Source organism: Pristiophorus japonicus, chromosome 8, assembly GCF_044704955.1.
Source record: "Pristiophorus japonicus isolate sPriJap1 chromosome 8, sPriJap1.hap1, whole genome shotgun sequence".
Taxonomy (NCBI): domain Eukaryota; kingdom Metazoa; phylum Chordata; class Chondrichthyes; family Pristiophoridae; genus Pristiophorus; species Pristiophorus japonicus.
In genome coordinates this window covers 32099694-32122611 of record NC_091984.1, presented here as the reverse complement: position 1 = coordinate 32122611, position 22918 = coordinate 32099694, and the positions used below count along the sequence as shown (strand labels likewise).

Genomic DNA, 22918 nt, shown 5'->3' with positions numbered 1-22918 from the left:
CAGGATCCTGATGTGCTCTCTCAGGGTCACAGCAGTCCTGAACCGAGCCCTCCCGCTTCGCCATTGCTGCCAATCCAGACTGATGGCGTAGAGGTTGATGTGGCCCAGTCTGCAGCCTGCCCTTCCAGGGCCAGAGTTGGTCAAGGGCGTCCTAGAAGGACATCTGTAGCTTCTACAGCTCAAACACAGCAGCCTTCCCAGAGCTATGATGCAGCCACAGGGGAGACACTGTGGCATAGCTATAGAATAGGTAGGCATAAGAGGGGTTATAAGGAACTGTACAAGGGTGAGAATTGATAATGTAGTAATTTTGGCACCATTCTTTATTGTGTAATAAATGTTTATTGTGGGTTTGAATATCTGTGCTGGTCTCTCATTTCAATGTGGGGAATGATGTGTGAAAGGGCTCATCGGTTTCCCTGCTGAGATGTACAGATGAAGGTCAAAGTGTAGATGAACTCAATGGAAACGAGCAGCAATGAGACAGTCTCGGACTTCTCTTGCAGGGTCCTGCTCCTCCTTCTTCTCCTGCGCCTCCTCCTCATCCTCCTACGCATTGTGCTCCTGCGCCTCTTCCTCCTGGTCCTCTTCCTCAGGTGATACTGCTGCCAGATCCTCCAATGGTTGTGCCCTCATGATTGCCAGGCTATGAAGCATGCAGCAGATGATGACGAATAGGGACACCCGCTCAGGTGAGTACTGCAATACTCCTCCTGAGCGATCCAGGCAATGGAACCTCTGTTTAAGGATTCCGATGGTCTGCTCAATGATGCACCTGGTGGCTGAATGAGAATCATTGTACGATTGCTGCACAGCAGTCCTCGGGTAGCGAAGAGGAGTCAGCAGCCAAGTGCAGAGTGGGTAGCCCTTATCTCCAAGGAGCCAGCTGCAATCTTGGTTTGGGCAGCAAAGATGCCTGGCACACCAGTCTACCGCAGGATGAAAGCACCGTGACTGCTGCCAGGGTACCGGGCATCAACTGCTGTGATTTTGCGGTTGTGGTCGCACACCAGCAGGATGTGGAGGGAGTGGAATGCCTTGAGTTACGGAACACCTCAGGATTGTTCTGTGGCGTCCTCAATGCAACGTGGGTGCAGTCTATGGCACCCTGAACCCTGGGGAAGCCCACATTCCTGACGAATTCAGTCTGCCGCTCCAACTGCTTCTCCCTGCTCATAGGGAAGGATATGTGGTCCCTCCTCCTCTTATACAGAGCATCTCTCACCTGACGGATGGAGCTATGCGTGGCAAATTGTGATATGTTAGATATATCTGCTGTTGCAGCTTGAAAAGATCCAGTTGCATAGAAATTCAGGGCGACGGTGACCTTTGATTGACAGAGCTGTCCTCAGTCTTGTTGAGGCTGCAGGTCTGGCTGCAGGAGATTGCACAGCTCCATGGTGATGTCTTTGCAGACTCGCAGTCTCCGGAAACTCCATGTAGGAGAACTGCTGTCTGTACACACTTTGACGATAGGGTCTACCACCATATCTATGTTGGTGTCTTCCTCTGACAGCTGCCTCATTGCCTTCTCCATCCTGCTGATGTTAGCCCTCACCCTCTGTATCGTGGTGGTCTCCAACAGGTGCCTTCTGTTCATGCTGCCTCCTCTCCATCTGTCCCACTCTGTGGTGTTGGGGCTCTGCGACCCTGACCCACCTCCTGGCAGCAGGCCCTTCCTGAGATCCTTCCGAATGCACCTCTCTATTTTACCCCCATGGCCTTCTTTGCAGTTCAGAGAAGGTTCACTAGATTGTTTCCTGAGATGAACGGGTTGACTTATTGGAGTTTAGAAGAATGAGAGGTGATCTTATTGAAACATATAAGATTCTTAGGGGGCTCGACAGGGTAGATGCAGAGAGGATGTTTCCCCTCATGAGGAAATATAGAACTAGGGGGCTTAGTTTCAAAATAAGGGAATGCCCATTTAGAACTGAGATGAGGGGGAATTTCTTCTCTCAGAGTCGTAAATCTGTGGAATTCTCTGCCCCAGAGAGCGGTGAAGGCTGGGCCATTGAATATATCTAAGGTGGAGATAGACAGATTCTTGAGCACTAAGGGAGTGAAGGGTAATGGGGAGCAGGCAGGGAAGTGGAGATGAGGCCAAGATCAGATCAGCCATGATCTTATTGAATGGTGGAGCGGGCTCGAGGGGCCAAATGGCCTACTCATGCTCCTATTTCTTATGTTCTTATGTTCTGCAGCTTGCTCACCCATGTGAGCTGTGTCCCTTCGCTCCTGCCTCACCAGCCATTGTGGCCAGAGCCACCTTCTCCTGCGTGCCTCCCTGCCGCACACAATGTGCAGGAGGTGTTCCATTGTCAGCACTGAGCCCATCTTTTAAACCTCTTCAAGCACAGCCTCCTCAATCAGCGTCCTCTGTTGCTGACTAGGAAGAGGCTGGCCCACTAATGTCCAAATCCGTTCGCAACAACGCATCTTTCAATGCTTGTAAGTCTTCAAAAAAATTTGGCCGACAGCCATGGCGGGAGATGCACCGGGCCTTTAAATGCCGCTGGCAGTCTTCATCCCACTGCGCGCTCTGACCCAAAAACCTGCCGTTGGCCTCGACAAGTGCCCGGAAGCCGAATTAAGGGCAATTTGGCTTCCGGGGCGGGTCCGAGGCGGTGCACGCTTTGATTACGTCGTTACCAACACATATGCAGGAGCGGGGTGGATGTGGGGGGCGAGGGGCGGTTACCTACACCGCCGGAAAAAACACAGAGGGCAATGTCGCGAGCGCCGGACAATCCACCCCGACTGGGTGGTCAGGCCACCTCGACCCATGGCCGCCAATTTCTCGTCGGATCTTATTGAAAGGGGCAATTTCAGCCTCTTATTTAAGGAGGGAAGGAGGGATATAATTGCATTGGAGGCAGTTCAGAGAAGGTTCACTGGCTTGATTCCTGAGATGAGGGGGTTGTCGTCTGAAGAAAGGTTGAGCAAGTTTGGCCTATACACGTTGGAGTTTAGAAGAATGAGAGGTAATCTTATTGAAAGGTATAAGATTCTGAGGGGGCTTGCCAGGGTCGATGCAGAGAGGATGTTTCCTCCCGTGGGGGAATCTAGAACTAGGGGACATAGTTTCAGAATAATGGGTCGCCCATTTAAAACGATGAGGAGGAATTTCTTCTCTCAGAGGGTCGTGAATCTGTGGAATTGTCTACCCCAGAGAGCTGTGGAGGCTGGGCCATTGAATACATTTAAGGCAGTGATAGACAGATTTTTGAGAGGTAAGGGAAGAAGGGGTTATGGGGAGCGGGCAGAGAAGTCAAGTTGAGGCCAAGATCAGATCAGCCATGATCTTATTGAATGGCAGAGCAGGCTCAATGGGCCAAATGGCCGACTCCTGCTCCTATTTCTTATGTGCTTATGTTCTTATGTAATCCCTAAGCCATGTAACTAATGAATGCATGGGGCTGCTGCTGTAGCCAGCTGCTACTGCTCATTTGCTGCTCCCTCCACTTGCTTGTGCTCACTTGTGCGTCAGCTGGTGCTCCCTGTCTAAATGCTCCGGGGTGCATGGATCTGCCTTGGGACCTGCATCACATGGCGTGTCTGGGGCAGCATGCTATGAATTGTTAAATTCCTTGGTGCTATCTGGGCCTGCCAACATTTCTTGGGAAGATCCTATTGAAAGAAAAAAGGCAGGTGTGCTACAATAGTGTCAGGAGAGAATGCCTTCTAACTGAAGTAAGATGCCAAGATATTGTGTAAATATGCCTGTATAACTATGTGAGTGAAAGGAGACTGATGAAAGCCTGATTCTTGTTGTGCCAGGCATCAAGTTGCCAAACTCTAACTCCTGCATTCCTTTGATGGACGCAGGCCCAGATATTTCAAAAGCAGTGTCTTTGAAGTGAGATGGTTGTTTAAGGTCTGAAGATCTTCTTCCAATCTGTTCTTTTCCCCTAATGGTTGTTTGCTATCTTCCGAAAGCACACATAAACATGCAAATGTTGGTCTTTACAAGCACTGCTGCACAATCACCCCTGTGTCCAGCCTACATTCCTTTCTGTAAAAATCAATTATAATACAGCATGTATATCGTTTCTGGTGGCATTGTTGTTTCAGGACACACCTTGCAAGAATTATGTGTGGCTATACAAGCTTTTTAAGTGCACAAAATGTAACCTGCAGCTACACTGCGATAAAAAGCTGAAAGATTATTTCTCTGATTCGTATGCTGCTTCCCTTGGATGATTCAGGTTAAAAGCAGTTGGTGCCCATGCATGCTATGGATCAATAGTAACACTTTGCCAAATCCAGGTAGGTTCACCTTTGCACTCGTCCCGACACCTGAAATTTTCTTGTTCATTTTCTCCCCTGTCCATTGGTCCTGGAAGAGTGGCCCGGATTTTGTGGTCAGCTGACCTTGAAGAAAGCTGCCCACAAGCGATCTCTGTAGCATTGATTTCATCTCTCCCGAGGTTAAGTTGACTCTGACGCCAAGTCTAGGGGTTCTCCAGCGTCCAGCAACAGTGATGTCATCAAGCTGGCTGAGCAGCCAATCACATTGAAGAATTCTTACAGACAGCAAACCATGAAGTAAAATGCACTGATATTCCTACACTTTTTAATCACTTTACAGAGAGAGAAATAAAGATTGGGGCATACACATGGGATTCAGGTAGAAGATGAAATATCATAAACAAACTTTAAAAAATATACAATACTAAAAACCATGGAATTTTTATCATAATGGAAAATGTGACATTACACAAATATAACATTATTTTTTTCAGGGCCAGAACAGTTATTCAGTAGTAAACATGACAGTACGCCATTAAAAATCCTGTTACCCCTCAGTCAAAAAAGCTTAACTTTGTCAGGGGGGTTTTAACAGCAATATTCCAGCATAAATGGAGACATTTTCATCAGTTCAGTGATTTCAATTGATTGCCGGTTCCGGGTTCTGGATTTCCACATTAACTGCACATGTGCGCACTCCAGAAGTTGCTGTCAGATTCACAGTTGTAATGAAGGTGAACGCTGACAGTTTCACCTACATAACAACCGCAAATTCCGGGCCATTGTGTCTGCAACTTCCATCCAGGAATTTCATAGTTCAGCTTTTACAACCCCAAGTATGGGGACCCTATTTACTGCACTTCCTGCAACAGGACAGCGAAAGCAACATCTTCATATGGGGGAGTTTGACCCACATTGCTCCTCGCATTCTTGTGTTTGCTTGCAAGATATTTTTTGCTATTGTAAAATACCCTCCCCTTTAATGGCAAGCAACAGTCTTTAAGAGATGCTGTCTGACCAGATTTCCTGTGCCCAACCAACTGTACTGCTTCCTGCACAGATTGGGCACCAACTGAAGCCTATCAGGAAAAATAGCAGGGTCTGATCATGCAAGATTCATCAAGGTCCCACCCTTCTTGTTATTAGTTTAATCTCGGTCACAGTCCCTGAGGTCCAGCCAGCATTTTCTTTTTGCCATGATTACAAAATTGGGGTGAATATGAAATAGAGGTAAGGGCCAATTTTCAAGTTCACCAGTAAGAAGCCTCGAGCTCTGATAATGCACATCAGAAAATCACAAGCTTGCTGCATTATGGATGGAAAATCAAGGGCAGTGCCGTCCTGCAACGGGTAGGGGGGCAGGCACAGCACAGCCAGTGTCAGAGCAGTGAATGTCTAACCACAACTTCAGGATTTCCCCGTTAGGATACACATGCACTGCATCTTGAAGTTCGGGTCAGTTTCTATAGAGTAATAACAGCAAATGTTGTTCGTTTGCTGTTATTACCCACCACAAATCCTGGGCCATTACAATAGATTCCCACTGGCATTCAGTGAGTGCAGGGGGCTGTTATGTCCAAATAAACGCTTAAATTAGTGTAGTAACAATTAGCTACTTTTATTTCCAGACACTCTAGAATATTCAATCAAAGAATAACCAAAGCAAAACAACAGAGACCTTGAAGTGCAATTATCCCATCAGGGGATCATCTAGTATTCAAATAATAATGTGCAAGTTCTACACATATCAGGAGCAATGTGAGTGACTGGGCACAGGAAATCTGGTTGAGGCAGTACCTATTAAAGGCCATTACCATCTCAATTTGGCCCGTCATCCTTTTTGTCTCTCAAATCTCTCCTGCCTTCCACTGTATCACAGACCATCCCTTTTGTTCTTTCCTCCCCTCCCTGTTTCAGGGCCCAGCACTTCCTTACGAATCTTGTACATTTCAAACAATTGGCAGTTCTGACGAAGGGTCATCGACCTGAAACATTAACTCTGTTTCGCTCCACAGATGCTGCCTGACATGCTGAGATTTACAGCATTTTCTATTTTTATTCCAGCATCTGCAGTATTTTGCTTTTGACCTATCAAAGGCTATTGCTTACAAATAAAGAGGAGGATATTTTATGATGGCAAAACAAATCTTGCAAACAAAGCTCCCCATCAGCAGCACCATCTCTGAAAATCAGCCTATATTATTAGCCATCAGGGTAAAAGTGCCTCATTGATGACCTGTGCACATATAAATTTGTTTTGTAGATACAGGTTACTGTCTGAATTTAAATACTTTTACCAACCCAATTTGGTTGCATTCTGTTGTTATTGCTCTACATAGGATTTTGTTTTTGTAAGGTTGTGCTTATAGTTTTAAAAATATTTATCTCTCTGGAACAAAGCTGGATTTTCGGTTGTCTAACACCTCAGTTAGCGGCTGGAGTTTAATATTTTGATATTTCAAATAACAGTGTCAATATTTGATGTCTCCAAGATAAGAGGAGACTAATTGATGTCCTGTTTCTGACTGCTCTATTTTTGATCAGGGCGGAGGAGCAGTGAGAGATTAGGACCCAGGAGCATCGTGATCGGGGCCCAGGAGCGAGGGTTCAGGGCCCAGGAGAGGCGAGGGCCCAGGGGCAGCAAGGGCCAACCCACACTGCGATCTATGGATAGTAGAAGCATGCGCGCACACTAGGTCCGTGCAGCAGAGTTTGGTCTCCAGTCGTCTTGGTTAACCCTTGCCAGTGGATCAAGACCTAGCTCTGTCAAGCCCGTGTGGCGGCTGGTGTGCAACGTTAAAAGAATCAATGCACAGGCATCTTCCACCCTTCAGTATGTAGTTCGGCACTTAGAATGTCAAGTCCCTCATTGAAACACCTGTAAACTCATCCCTTTTTGGTGTGGAAGCAGGTCATCCTCGATACGAAGGACTGCCTAATATTATAATACTAATACTAGCGGCCAGAGGGGGCGTTAATGCAAGTGTTACAGCTTAGCGACCGGGAGCGCAGCTTTTAGTGCCCCGATAGAAAATTCACCGGGGCTGCAAACCGCTAGTGCCTGGCTCCTGACGATCGCTCCGATCATGACATAATCTTCGTGCAATGCGCACGTTTGCACCCCGGTCGGTAAATTTGCTGCGTGCATCTCCTTGAGCGCCTGACAAAAACAATGTCTGGAAAACCAGTCGGTACAGACTTGCAGAATTGTTAACTGGTGGCTTCTTAAAGGGATGAGGAAGCCCTTCCCTCGGAGGTCAGTCAGTGCAATGGTTACACAAAGCACGGTGTGTGAGCTTCCGAATTTGCAGCGGCAGACAGACATAACAGTCCACCGTGAAAACAAGTGATTTTGAAAACATTAATGGGGGCATTACTATGCCACGCTTTTAAGACTCGGCTTTTCCCGAGATCTGATTCAGAGTTCTGTGCATGCGCAATTGGTCTGCAAAATGTACCGACCTAAACTTTTGTTATCGTTCCCCTAGCTTTGGTGTGTAACGGTTGATTTATCGCCCCTGTCAGCTCTTCGACCAATTCTGACGAATTTCTGGGTGGGAGACATAAACTTTCTGAAGGCGTTAAAAGTACCGCTGTGCCTGGATTAACGCTGTAACAGAGGCCCGACCGGATTGCTCCCCGCTAGTTTTTGAAACGTATTTCCATCACATTGTTATCTCATCAATATGTTATGATATTGAAAAAAACGATGTACATCTTACTTTCATGAACAAAAAATTGCATTATTTTTAGGCTTCTTATAAAATGCTGCTGCAAGTTCTTCAGAGGTGTAAAACACACTGGGGGCAATTTTTATAGCCCCGTTAACATCTCTGGGGGGCGCTAATGGGGCGCAAGACAGTTCGCGCCCGGGGGAGGGGGGCGCTACTGTCTTCTGCAAAATTGCCCTGGTGTTTGTGGAGACGCTGCTATGGCAGCGCCGCACCCCATGGTTAGCGTCCCGGGCCACCCTGCGACCGGCAATGATGTCACCATGGCGGCCCTCACCGCCACACGCCGACTCTTTAACACCCCATGGGGGAAATCGCGAAGCTGGCCGACATCCGCTCTCAAGCAGGTACTAAAGGGGCACCATTTTTCTTGTTGGCCAACTCTCAGGTCGACACGACGATGGCGTGGTCTGGGCCGCCATCGTGTTGCCCGGAGCTCCGTCTTGGTGCTACTGGCCCAGTCGCACGCTGCCCTGGTGGCTCAGTGGAAGAGACCTTGCAGAGTGCGCAGAAGTGCGTCAGCGCTACGCAGAGCATCCGCGCAGCGCTCGACTCCCCGCCCCGGTTACCGCCCCCAAAGGAAGTGGAGCGCTCCACTTCCTTTGAGGGGCAGTAATCCCAATTAAGTGGCACGGGCGGGACTTCTACGCTGGGCGCTAAATTTCATGGCTCCAGAGCATTACCACACCAAATTGGGGCGCGGGGCAATTTTGCGGGGCCATTTCCTGTTTTCCAAATACTGTCTCTTCAGAATGCTGCAGAGACCGGTTTTCATAAGCAACAGTCTAAAGATGTAATCAAAACCATATTTGGTTAATGGTGATTGATTTGTTTAAAATCATCAGACATGAGAAACACTTAGCCCTCCTCAAAATGGCATTTGACAGCAGCTCCTACTCATGTGCCTTGCATGTAAATTAAGTTACATCAAATGTTTATATGTATAAACCTCTAACACCTTTGTTATTCATAATGTATCATCTGTGATCATCTGTTTTTTCACCTCTTCCAGGAGCTCACGTGGTTTTGGGTGGGGTGGGGAGTGTATACATTGTGATACACAAGGTATGGCAATCATGCGGGACAGGCTGGATGGGCCAGAGGGTGTTTACCTGTCCGTGATTGTTCGTATGCTCATATAACAAACAGATATGCATTTTTGATGGTGATATGTAAAGAGAGGAAGGTTGGAAATAGATAAATAGTACTTAATGTGGAATAACTTACCAATGATTTGCAATTTGCTTTTCCAAACTTGTCAAAAAAAAATTATCCCATCATTGAAGTTTTGCAGATGTCCTGCAGTTTGATTTTATTCACTTCTAACTGAATGATATGCACTAACTTAAAATAGTTGAGCATTGGACAAAGTCAATTCTCTACAAATAGTAATGAAGCATTGGGCATAAAACATCAATTTGTTTTGTTTATGATTTTAAAAAATTGAGCACAAATTAGTAAGCTTTTAGCATGATTAATTTTGTACACAACTGTATTGAACCTGCAATACTATCCATAGTGGAAGGACACTCAACACTCAGATAGGGACCAATAATGTGATGGTAAGCACCTAAAGCGCTGTCGGTACTTCGGCCCTGTGTTATTCGGGACAGAGGCCTGATATCTACTTCACATCCCATGTACAGTGTGCATGATAATGGAGGTCCAATACATTTTGTGCATCATATGCAAGGCTCACAAACTCCCAAGTTTCATGCTGATGAGATAGAATCCTGAATAGTGCTACAGATGCTCAGTGCCCATTAGAAATGGATGCTTGAAGGGAGACATTGTCACAAATGCTCTTCCGTGCATCGGGCTACCCTTTGTGCAGGACTTCATTCTGCATGGATTCCAATGTTCAATCTGTGAACTGGGCCATCCTTCCTGGAGCCATTCAAAAAACAATTTTAAGGACAGCCAGAAGCCCTTGAATGACTGCTGGCATCCAATAAGTCTGTGCCCACGACCTCACCACTTTCCCAGCACTTCACACGCTATGCAACATTCCCGTTAAGCTGCTCGGCCACGCAGTGCTCCAGGGATCCCGCGCAACCACGCATGCGCGGTATTTTGAATGGTCCGCGCAGCCCCTTAAAGGAGCCACGCGGTGCCAAAAAATATTAAAGGCAACATTGATGCTATGTATTGAGATCACAATCTAAGGGCTAGAAATCGGGCCTGGAAAAAAAATCGGGCCTGGAGCTAATGATTCTGTTCTGCCGGGAAATTCAGCTTTAGCATTCCAAGAGGGAAGTGGAGAACTAAATCAAGCGCTAATCACTTTTCTTAGGCTGCTAAAGTCCAAGAGCGGGGCGGTAGTGGCAGAGTGCTGAACAATTTGGAGCACATTGCTAACAGCATCAGAGACTGCTTCCCTCGCTTAAAGAGAAGGGCCAATCTAGTTATCTATCGACAGTTCTGCGTTGCAAGGCGACCTGAGCGACTGCCATTACAGCTCCAAACACTCTCACAAAGTGGAGGGCTTGGACATCTTGCAGCAATGAAACATCCAAAACTTTGAGCAGGCACCAGACTGGTGCAACTAAACCATTCCCTTTAACTAGCGTTCCCCAAGCAGCCTGCTGAGTCGACAACGTCTCCTCTTCCTGCCATTGTTCACGCCAGACGATACAGTGGGGGGGCGGGAGACAATTCCACATCTGGGGTGGTAACAGGCCGTTGCAGGGGGTTACAGAGAGAGGGAGGGGTGACATCACGAACTGCTAGGTGCTAGAGGCCCAGGTGGTATAGTTAGCGCCAGCACTAAACTGGCCCTGAAGTTCGCTGCATTAACTAACCATTAGCGCCACCATGCCCGCCACCCCCAGGCACTAACGAGAGCTGCTAAGCAGCTGAATTTCTCGCCCTGAATATTTAAATGAGCTGACCTCATGTTGTGGAGTGGTCTGCTGCAGCTCGACAGGTCAGCCAGCAGTTGGTGCTCATTATTCGCCCCGAAGAATTAGAGTTCAAGTAAAGGCAAGCTAATATAAATTAAAATGGCACATTTATGGTTATTAAAAAACATCAGTGGTGACATAACAGAACTAAAGCAAAAAATGACATTAGGAAAGCAAAGAATATTAAGAGAAATGTCAAGTATTTCTATGAATATACCAAGCAGGTAAAGAAGTTAAATGGTGGGGCCATTTAATGATCCAAAATATGACAAAATTAGCTGACCAAGGAATAAGAAATGCACAAAATTAATTCTTCTTTTCTGTGTTCATGAAGATGACCCATGGACATTCTCCCAGTGGTGAAATTACATTTCAGGAGGAGGGGTAGAGAATGGGGAAAAGATGAAGCACTGAAAGGAATAGAAATTTCAGTTAAAGCATGTTCTGAGGCTAGGGAAGTTAAAGGAAGACGAGGCACCATTTTGGTAGGAAGAATAGAGAGGTTGCTTCTTATTTGGGGGCTGCGAGTCTAGGTAGGGTATAGGAGCAAAGGGATCTGGGAGTACAAATACACAAATCACTAAAAGTTGCGACACAGGTTAGCAAGGCCGTAAAAAAGCAAACCAAGAACTGGGGTTTATTTCTAGAGGTATAGAATTAAAAAATAGGGAAGTTATGCACAACCTGTAATGAACTTTGGTTACACCACAATTAGGGCCCGAAATTCATCGACAGACCAGCCACTGTTGCCCACTTACTGCCCGCTTACCGCCCAAAAATACAAGCTTCATCAAAAAACAGGCACATACCGCTGACATACCGCTTGGCAGAAGATTCATCATTGATCTACCGCCGGGCGGTATGCACACCATCCACTGTGCAGAACCGCCCGCAGACCACCCAAAAAGTGCAAGTTTCATGACACACCGCCGACATACCACCGGAGCTGCGAACCGTCCCGGAGAAGGTGGTTTTACTTGATCTTAAGTGGGCAGGAATGGGCAGTAGTGTTCAGTGCCGCTATTTTGAAATCGGGAACAGTAAGCAAAAGCAGCATCTCAGTATTTCTGAGGTGAACAGTGACCTTACAGTGCGATTCACAATGGGAAAGGTATTTATATTGGTACTGAGTACATTATTAAGATAGAAGGCATTTGAGTTAATATTTTTTTCATTGAAAAATCATTTGTGTTTATCTCAGGATCTTTGAGGAGATTCTGAAGATTTAAAAAGAATAGGGCCTGTACTATCTCAGCCTGTATTGCTGTCTACTTGTCTAATGCAGGATCCAGATGGGAGAAGGTTTATTGAGCAGAATTATCAGGGTTATAGAGGAGGTCACAGAGTGATGAGGAGGAGTAGGCCTTACCCCCCAAAGGATTTTCAGGGAGAAGCGCTCATACTTGGACCTGACCGATCGACAGTGTGTTCGAAGGCTGCGCTTCCAAAACGAGGTGATCGATGAGATTTACCAGCTCATTAAAGCAGACCTGCAACCCAGTACCACCAACATTACTGCACTCTCTGTCGAGGTGAAGGTGTCTGCGGCACTTTCCTTTTATGCCTGCGGCTCTTTTCAGGCATCAGCTGGGGACATATGCTGCATTTCTCGGGACGCTATTCATCGCTGCATTCGACAGGTAACCGAAGCACTGTCTGCACACCGGATGGAATTTATAAACTTCCCATTGACCAGGGAGGCACAGAGTGACAGGGCTTTGGGATCTGCATGCATTGCCGGCTTCTCCAAGGTGCAGGGTGCTGTTGACTGTACCCATATTGCCCTGCGAGCACCATTACAGGAGGCGGAGGTGTACCGAAACCGTACGGAATTCCACTTCCTCAACGTGCAGCTCATATGTGACCATACACAGTGCATAATGGCAGTGAATGCCTACTTTCCAGGGAGCATCCATGATGTGCACATATTGCGGGATAGCACTGTGTCTGACCTGTTGAAGTCTGAGCCACAGGGTAAATGCTGGATGCTGGGCGACAAAGGGTACGGCCTCACCACCTGGCTCTTGACCCCACCCCTGCAGAACCCTCAGACAGAAGCCGTACAACGATATAATAAGAGTCATATAGCCACACGTAATATTAGCAAGAAGACAATTGGAGTGCTGAAGCAGCACTTTCAATGCTTGGACCACTCAGGAGGCAGGCTGCAATACTACCCTGAGCTGGTTGCTAAGTTCACAGTGGTGTGCTGCAAGTTGCATAATTTAGCAATCATGCGGGGACAGGAATTGCCGCAGGGGACTGCGGGACCACCTGGGGAGAGAGTGCAAGCGACAGAGGAGGAAGAAGAGGAAAATGAGGGGGAGGACGTTGAGGAGGAGCTTCCAGATGAACCCATGGCACCATCCCCTCCCTAACACCACAGCGGAGGGCACGTGGAACGTATGCCACTGCAAAATGAAATGAAAGACAAAATCTTCAATCCATTTAACATCGCAGACATGCAGATTCATATACACACGCACACACACACACACACACACACACATCAAAACATTGGGTTGATCCCCTTGTCTGAAAGCGCAAATACATCGCTGTAATCTTGGGATAAATAACATCATCCGTGTGACACTGAACCTATATTTACATGGTACATGGTACATGGAGGGTGCATAAATAAAATTATTACTTACTCTTGCCACCCTCACCAGGTCATTCCATCTCTTACGGCATCTTTCCCCGGTGCGTACCATTGTACTTGTGGAGGAGACAGCCTCTCCAATCTCATCCCATATTCTGTTGTACTCCTTTGGGGGGAGAGGGGGCTTTCCACGACCACCTTTCGTTAAGTCAGAGTATCTCTCCGTGATATTCGCCAGCAGGGCAGGTAGCTCCGTCTTGTCAAAGGTGGGCGCCTTCAATCTCTTGCCCTTCTCGATGTTCCTACGCTTCAACTTCTTTTTCAGCGTTTCCATTATATTTATATTTATTATATTTATTATATGATTTTTTATTTATAAAGTATGTATTATTGATATTGTGTAATTATTATTTGTTAATATTATTTAACTCTGGAATCTCTGATGAAAACAACTGACCCTCGAGCTGCTCCTTCTCACTCTCTCTCCCTTGACTTCAACTCACTGCGCATGCGCAGGTGACCATTGACCCCTGAAATTGCAAGGAAAAAGCATCTGTGAAAAAAGGCAAAAAAAAATTTGCACATGCGCAGTGCAGTGCCGCACTGTCCATTGACAAGAAAATCGATCTTGATCGACTATAATGCTGCATACCGCCCGCTGCACACCGCTCACATACCGCCGAGAAAACTTTCACCAAACTAGCGCTCTTCAGTCTTGGCGGTATCCCGATGGTCTTAAACGACACACTGCCGGAATAGCACCGAGAAATGGGCAGACCTTATGCCCTGATGAATTTCGGGCCCTTAGAGTAAGGCATACAGTTCTGGTCGTTATATTATAAAATGGACATAAAGGCATTGGAGAGGGTGCAGAGAAGATTTACAGGGATGATACCAGAAATGCGAGGGTATACATATCAGGAAAGGATGAACCAGCTGCGTCTCTTTTCTCTTGAAAAAGAAGGCTCAGGGGTGATCGAATAGAGGTCTTTAAAATTATGAAAGGTTTTGATAAAGTTGATACAGAGAGAGTGTTTCCACTTGTGGGCAAGATCATAACTAATTGCCATCAATCTAAGATAGTCACCAAGAAATCCAATAGGGAATTCAGAAAAAAACTTATTTACCCAGAGAGTAGTGAGAATGTGGAACTCGCTGCCACAGGGAGTGGTTGAGGCGAATAGTATAGATGCATTTAAGGGGAGGCTTTTTAAGCATATGGGGGAGAAGGGAAGAGAGGGTTATGCTGACAGAATTAGATGAGGAAAAATGGGCGGAGGCTCGAATGGAACATAAATGCCGGCATGGACTGGTTGGGCTGAATGGTCTATTTCTGTACCATATATCCTATGTAATCCTACGTAATCATCCAATGGTATTTAAAGAAATGGCCACCAAAATTAGTCACATCCATGCCACTATCTTTAGGGAATCATGAGAAATGGAAGTAGTGCTCGAGGTTTAGAAAGGAGCTTTTAAAAGGGACATTAAGAAAATCCAGAAAACTACAGGCAAAATGACAGATCTTGTTGACAATGGAAATTCTCTGGGCATGATATTTAGATTTCAACAAGGCTTTTGATACTGTGCCACACAAGCAATAATTCCACAAGGTAAGAAGACATGGAATAGGAGGCAAAGTTCTAAGGTTTGAAAATTGGCTCAATTAGAGAAAGCAAAAGTGTTGTTATGAATGAAGATGCATTGACATGGCAAGTGGATTGATTGCTGCATACAAAATATATAAATAATTTGGAGCTGGGCCATGAAACAAAAACTCTAAATTTGAAGATCGCACCAGATTTTAGTGGTGGGTTGGGCAAACAATAGACAAGAGGAACCCATAAACAAAGGGATCTGGTTAGGTGGCTGATCAATGGCAAATGGCATTTAATATGAACAAATGCGGGGTAATGAGATTAAGAAAGGGAAATAAGCAATGGGAGTACAAACTAAATGGCTCTAGGATACAAGACAAAACACACTAGAGATCTGGGGCTATGGTAGATAGTTCAATAAAATTAACAGTGTTGTGCTCATCAGTAGGAAGGAAAGTTAACCAGACCTTAGGATATATAGCCAGAGGGATAGATCACAAATCCCAGCAGATGATACTGAGTCTGTACAAGGCACTGGTATAGTTAAATACTGGTCACCGCACTGTAGCAAGGATATCCAGGCATTGGAGACATTGCAGAAAAGGGCAACTAAACAAATCACTTAACACATCTAAGCTATGAGGAGGGTTTGAAGAGGCTGAGATTGTTTACTTTGGAGAAGAGAAGGCACAGGGGAGAAATGGTTCAAATAATTAAAATTCTTATAAGTATAGATAAACTGAATCCTGATAATATGCTTGATTGGCCCAAATTCTAGAAGCAAGGGACATTAGTTTAACCTTAGAGGAAGGAAGGTGCATATACAGTTGAGATTTAGCTATTTTACACTGAGGTTCGTGAATGTGACATGTTCTATCTGGGGAGATAATGGAGGCAGATAATGTGGAAAAACTAAAGAAGAATTGGATCAGAGTCTGCAATTGAGTGTGATTAGTTTATAGAATGAGCCAGATAGACTGCAGAGCCTTTTCCAGTCCTGTACTTTCCTATATTTCTATGACATCCCAGTTTATTTCAGTGTGTTTTTATAAGTGATGATAATTATAGCATTTAAAGCAAGTCAGAACATCATTTCATAAAGCTGCATTTACAAATAGCTTTAGAATATAATGGTACAATAAATGGATTTGAAAAAGTCAACATTTAAGTAGATCCGTAGGATTTTTAGATCGAAGCAAGGGTTTGTTTCATCATTCTGCACCCTCATTAAGGATCTTTTTCCCCCCCAACAGCTAAAATGGTATATCTAAAAATATATATTGTAAACAAATAAAACTAATTGCACACAATATTAAAGTAACCTGTGTACTTACAGATATGCAGCGCTGTTCAGAATCAGGACTTCACATTAATTGATGACTATTGCACAGGATTGAAGGCATTGTTGTATTTAAAAAGCACTGAAGAGTTGCAAAATTGGGATGGACAGAGCCCACCAACAATGTCTCACCAGAAAGGAAAACCTGTACCGGAAGTTCCTGGTATAATTGGACAGGTATGAATCATTATCCATCTATTCTTCCTTCCTTCCTTCCTTTCTGTCTGACTGTCTGTCTTTCTTTCTCTCTCTATTTTTCTCTTTCTCTTTCTCTTTTTCTCTTTCTCTTTGCCTCTATCGCCATCACTTTTGTAAATCTTTAAAAGCATTATAAATGATCCAGATTTTTATATGTAGGTCTGTGGTGGGTGAGGAGATGATGCAGAGGTAAACACCATTAGTATATGGACCAAGATGGTGTGCATATTCTAGTTCCCCACTAGTTCACTTCCAGATCCCCTGAGTGCCTGTGTTAATTATATAGGGTGTTGTCAAAATGTTCAGCCTTATTTTTGCACTACCACATTCATATAAACAGTTTATGCATAACACAAGTAAAATTTCAGTCTTCACATTAGAATTATTTAATATTTATTGACTAGCTCTAACAATTCTGATGAGTACGTCGTACCTACTTGTCAGTTTAAATTCCATTGAATGCTTTTTTTGGCACATTAGTTAAGAAGTTTGTGAATAAATTAATAAAATAGAGCAGAAATGAATCTTACACAGGCACACTAACTAGTGCGCTAAACACAGCGCTCATTGGAATTTCAACCCCTTAGTGTGAAGCATATATTAAATAGAGCCTAACCAATGACTGGAAGTAACAAAACTTGGTTGTGTGAAAGTTAGCATACAAAGCATTAACATGTTTGCAGGCAATTCCTTCCATTTGTAATAAACATGTTTGTGCCTCTGCTAAAATAGTAAAGAAATGAATTGCACATGAATGTATTAACAGTTATTATTGCTAATCTTTGCCCATTGTAGTTTTCAGGTCTTCAGGGGTTAGGATGAGATGAATTGCAAGAGCAAACCTTGAGCCATTTATAAATATCTTCCAAACAAGAAAGTTAACAGTCTTGAACATACTCTTACGTAATGTTTATTTTCAATACCATACTATCTATAGTTACCTATTGTTTACATTTTTTCAGAGGTTTTGTTGTTAGATTTCTTGACCCAAAACATCCACGGTCCTTCTCGCGAATCTCACCGTAACCTCAGTGCACACTAGAGTAAGAAACTGGGCCAGGACCCAGAATCACCGGGTCCTTGTTTTATGTCAGGAATTCTGCATGACCTGCTAAATAGAGCCTCAGCCTGCTCCAAACATGGCCATTCAGCATAGGAAGGAATAGCACTGGGGCAGAACTAACTACATCAGGAGTTCCCACTTTTCTAATCCTCAGTGGGATCCTTTATAGCATTGGCAGAGGTGTACCTAGTCAGACCAGATGTACTTTGGTGACAAACAACGTTCCAATTTCGAACCCAGTGTTCTTCGATAGATTAGAACTCTCCTTATTCCTCCTATCAGTATTGCATTCTGCACTATTACCAAAAACAGCAACTCTCCATTTATACTGCATCTTTAACATAGACAACAATTTAAAATGGAGAAAAACAAAGATTGAGTACAAATAGGGGAGAAAAGAAAAAAGAAAGACTTGCATTCACAACCACCAGACATCCCAAAGCGCTTTACAGCCAATTAACTACTTTTTGAAGTGTAGTGAAGGAATCATGGCAGCCAATTTGTAAACAGCGCTCCCACAAAGAGCAATGTGATAATGACCAGATAATCTGTTTTAGTGATGTGGTTTGAGGGATAAATAGTGTCCAGGACATCAGGGATAACTCCCCTGCACTTCTTCGAAATAGTGCCCGGGGCCTTGGTTTTACATCTCATCTAAAACACAGCACCTCTGACAGTGCAGCACTCCCTCAGCACTGCACTGGAATGCCAGCCTATATTTTTGTGCTCAGGTCTCTGGAGTGCGATTTGAACCCACAACTTTCTGGCTCACAGGCCAGGGTGCTACTAACTGAGCCATTGACTGGCACTCTTAAAGTTAGAAGTGGTAACTGAAGTCAAGATCAAATAGACAATGAGAAAAAAGAAAGAAGGGAAAGCATTATTACCACAAATTGCTGTTGAAGCTGAATCCATCATAGCATTTAAGAGGGAATTGGATAAACACTTGACGAAAATTGCAAAAAGGATGCAGGGAAACATTAGAGAGAAATGGGATTTTTCTAAATGTTCCTGGGATGTGGGCAACTGGCAGTGTATTTATTGTCTGCCCCTCATTGCTCTGAGAGTATTAAGAATCAACCATGTTGTGTGGGGCTGATGTCACTTGTCGACCAGACTGGATGGTTCCTTCCCTGAAGGACATTAATGAACACATTTTATGGTCATTTTATCTGGTGCCAACTCAGAAATTTACCAGATTTATTAAATTTATTGCTTGCTATGGTGGGTGTTAAACAAATGGCCTCTGGGTTGCTAGTCAAGTACCATATATACCACCATAATCCCTCACGGTTGACAGTATCAAAGGCCTTTGTGAGGTCAAAGGCCACGTTCAACGGTTGGTGCTGTTCCCTGCATTTCTCTTGTAGTTGTCGCGCGGTGAAGATCATTTCCGTTGTACCCCTTAGTGGACGGAATCCGCATTACGAATCTGGGAGGAGCTCTTCAGCCACAGGGAGAAGACGATTGAGGAGGATTCTTGCGATGACTTTCCCTGTGGCCGACAGCAGTGAGATTCCTCTGCAGTTACCGCAGTCGGACTTGTCCACTTTTTTGAAGATGGTCACAATTATGGCGTCGCTGAGATCTACTGGCATGCTCTCCTCCTTCCAGATAAGAGAAATGACGTCATGTATTCATGCCAATAGTGCTTCTCCACTATGCTTTAGTGCTTCGGCGGGAATTCCATCTGCTCCTGTTGCTTTGTTATTCTTCTGCTGACAGATGGTCTTTTCTATCTCATGCCCGGTTGGCATCCTGCTGAGATGGTGGCGGGTAGCAAGCTATGGGATGGAGTCGAGGACACTTGTGTCGAAGACAGAGTTTCGGTTAAGGAGATCTTCGAAATACTCCTTCCAAAGGGCACTGACTGCCTCTCTGTTCTTGATGAGTACCTCACCATTCTTGGCCAGCAGTGGGATAGGGCCTTGGGTGCTTGGGCCATAGGTGGTCTTGACTGCGCTGGAGAATCCATGCACATCGTGGTTGTCGGCTAACTGCTGGATCTCCTGTGCTTTCTCCACCCACCATCTGTTTTTTAGGTCACGGGTTTTTTGTTGGACCTCGGCCTTCAGCCGTCTGAGTTGCTCTCGAGTTGGGTTGCTGTTTTAAAGCAGATTGCTATTTGAGGGAATATGGAGCGTCCTCCTCCATTTCGGCTGCCCTCAAAAGTTTGTCACCATCCTCCGTCTGCTCCACGATGAGATGCAAGCCGTGATACTGACCAACAGATCCACCACAAACCCAATCCATGTCCGAACCGGGGTCAAGCAGGGCTGCTTCATCGCACCAACGTTCTTCTCAATCTTCCTTGCTGCAATGCTTCATCTCACCATTAGCAAGCTCCTTACTGGAATGGAGCTTAATTATAGAACAAATGGGAATCTGTTCAACCTCCGCTGCCTCCATGCCAGATCCAAGGTCGTTCATCCTCTGTCATTGAACAACAGTACGCAGACGATGCTTGCATCTGCGCACACTCGGAGGCCGAACTCCAAGCCATCATCAACAACTTCACCTAGGCGTACATGAGCATGGACCTTACATTAAACATCCGTAAGGCAAAGGTCCTCGACCAACCTGACCCCACCACACAGCACTAACCCCGATTATCAAAATCCATGACGAGGCCTTGGACAACGTGGACCATGTTCCATAACTCAGGAGCCTACTGTCAGCAAGAGCAGACATTGACGACAAAGTCCAACACTGCCTTCAGTGTGCCAGCGCAGCCTTCGGTCGCCTGAGGAAGAGTGTTTGAAGACCAAGACCTCAAATCTGGCATCAAGCTTATGGTCTACAGGGCAGTAATGATACCCGCCCTCCGATATGGCTCAGAGACGTGGACTATATACAACAGACACCTCAAAACGCTGGAGAAGTACCACCAACGCTGCCTCCACAAGATCCTGTAAATCCATTGGCAGGATAGACTCACCAACATCAGTGCTCTCGCTCAGGCCAACATCCCCAGCATCGAAGCATTAACCTGCTCAATCAGCTCCGTTGGGCGGGCCATATCGTCCGCATGCCCGATATGAGACTCCCAATGCAAGTGATCTACTCGGAGCTTCGACACGCAGGTGAGCCCCAGGTGGGCAGAGAAAATGCTTCAAGGACACCCTCAAAATCTCCTCGATAAAGTGCAACATCCCCACTGACACCTGGGAATCCCTGGCTCACATCCGCCCAAAGTGGAGGAAAAGCATCCGGGAGGGCGCTAAGCACCTCGAGTCTCATCGCCGAGAGCATGTAGAAACCAAGCACAGACAGTGGAAGGAACGTGCGGCAACCCAGGCTCCCCGCCCACCTTTTCCTGAAACCACTGTCTGCCCCACCTGTGACAGAGACTGTAGGTCCCGCATTGGACTCTTCAGTCACCTGAGAACTCACTTTTAGAGTGGAAGCAAGTCATTCGCGACTCCAAGGGACTGCCTATGATGATGATGATTATACCACCATACCCTCAGAATAGATCGCTGCAATGTGGAGCTGGCACTGGCACTGACATTAATGGTCAAATGACTTCATCCAATGCTGAAATTTCTACAATTTTGTGTATGAAACCCATCGAGCTGATTTAAGAGTGTTAGAGCAATATACATTTCTAGGCGAAAGATATTGCTTTGTCTTTAAGGGTAGCTGGAGTGTCTTCTTTCAGTGCTTTCATCTCACTGATGAGTTTAATGAAAACAAATTCAAATGTCTATAATTCGATAATTAGAATTCAGTCTCAATGGCCTTTACAAGACCCTCAACCACAGCTCCATCTTTAGCTTTCTAGCAGCCACATTACAAATTGGGACCATGATAATGATGCATGAAGTGCCAAAGCACTTGAGCTACCGAACCTCACACACCCTGCCGTTAAATTATCAAGAGTTACTCTTTGGGCTGGATTTTAGGCTTTTATGTTTTTGGGGCAATAATGGCGGCGGGGCGGGAAAGTTAGCGGCCGAGAATAGTTTGTGGCTTAGTAGTTAAGTTTGGGCATCTGGGCCCTGCATCAGGGGGCGTAGCACTAAGGGTGTCATGTATGTAACCTCTATGTAACACCACTGCAGTAACTGTAGATACTTAAGCAATGCACACCTTGACCACAGGGAGTGAACTTGTGGGAGACACTCCTTACCTGGCCATCCAGGTATATAAAGGGAGGTCCCACGCAGGGTCATCACTTCTTGGTCTTGTGAATAAAGGTTCAGGTCATAGAGTGACCTTGTCCATAGAATGTGCCTCGTGTGGGTTATGTGCCATTGAGTAAAGACATTACATTGGCGACGAGAAATGGGAATCAACAACCCACGAGAATGGCCACCGGTAGCACAGAGGAACGGTACTGTGTTGGTGAGGACTGGGACGATTTCATTGAGAGGCTCCAGCAAAGCTTTGTCATGAAAGAATGGCTGGGAGATGCAGCGGCCGACAAGCGAAGGGCCCATCTGCTGACCAGCTGCGGACCTAAGACTTACGCACTCATGAAGGACCTACTAGCACCCGAAAGGTCGGCGGACAAAACCTTTGAAGAGCTCAGCAAACTATTCGGTGAGCACCTCAAACCGACAAGCAGCATTCACAAGGCCTGACACAGTAATTCTATACCCACCGACGTCGTGAAGGACAGAGCATACCGGACTTCGTTGCGGACCTCCGGCATTTGGCCAGCCTCTGTAAGTTCACAGACGCCTGCAGGGGGGAGATGCTAAGGGATTTCTTTATTGAGGGCATCGGTCATGCAGGGATTTTCCGAAAGTTAATTGAGACCAAGGACTTGACTTTGAAAGCGGCGGAGTTGATGGCTCAGACTTTCATGGCAGTGGAGGAGGAAACCAAAATAATATACGCGCGCAATTCTGCCTCCAACGCGGCGGGGGATCAGGGAGTCAATATCATAAACGCGACTCAGAGCCCCGCAGGCAGTCAAGGGCAGTTCGACACACCACAGGCAGCAATATACCCCAGAGTAGGTTTTCAACAGAGACAATGGCAGGCTGAACGGACACCTACGCCATCACAGTGGACAATGTGGTCCGGGATGGAGCCATTGGCACCCATTAACAGGGTACTCAAGAGCAGTCAAAGGGACAATCAGCGAGGTATGCCGGGTCATAGCTCCTTTGTTCACAACAATGGGAATCTCAGCTCATGCTGGAGGTGTGGGGGCAAACACTCTGCCAGGACTTGCAGGTTTCAATAATTCGTCTGCAGAAATTGCAACCTCAGCGGCCATTTA

General features: G+C 45.7%; 1 protein-coding gene across 2 annotated transcripts in view; it reads left to right on the top strand.

Moving 5' to 3' along the window:
- Positions 1-22918, top strand: part of LOC139268039 (dihydropyrimidine dehydrogenase [NADP(+)]-like) — a 1057241-nt gene that overhangs the window by 915691 nt on the left and 118632 nt on the right. For both annotated transcript variants that reach the window (XM_070886024.1, XM_070886025.1), the window contains one exon: positions 16422-16601. In XM_070886024.1, coding sequence (XP_070742125.1) covers positions 16422-16601 — 180 coding nt within the window. The remainder of the gene's footprint in view (positions 1-16421; positions 16602-22918) is intronic.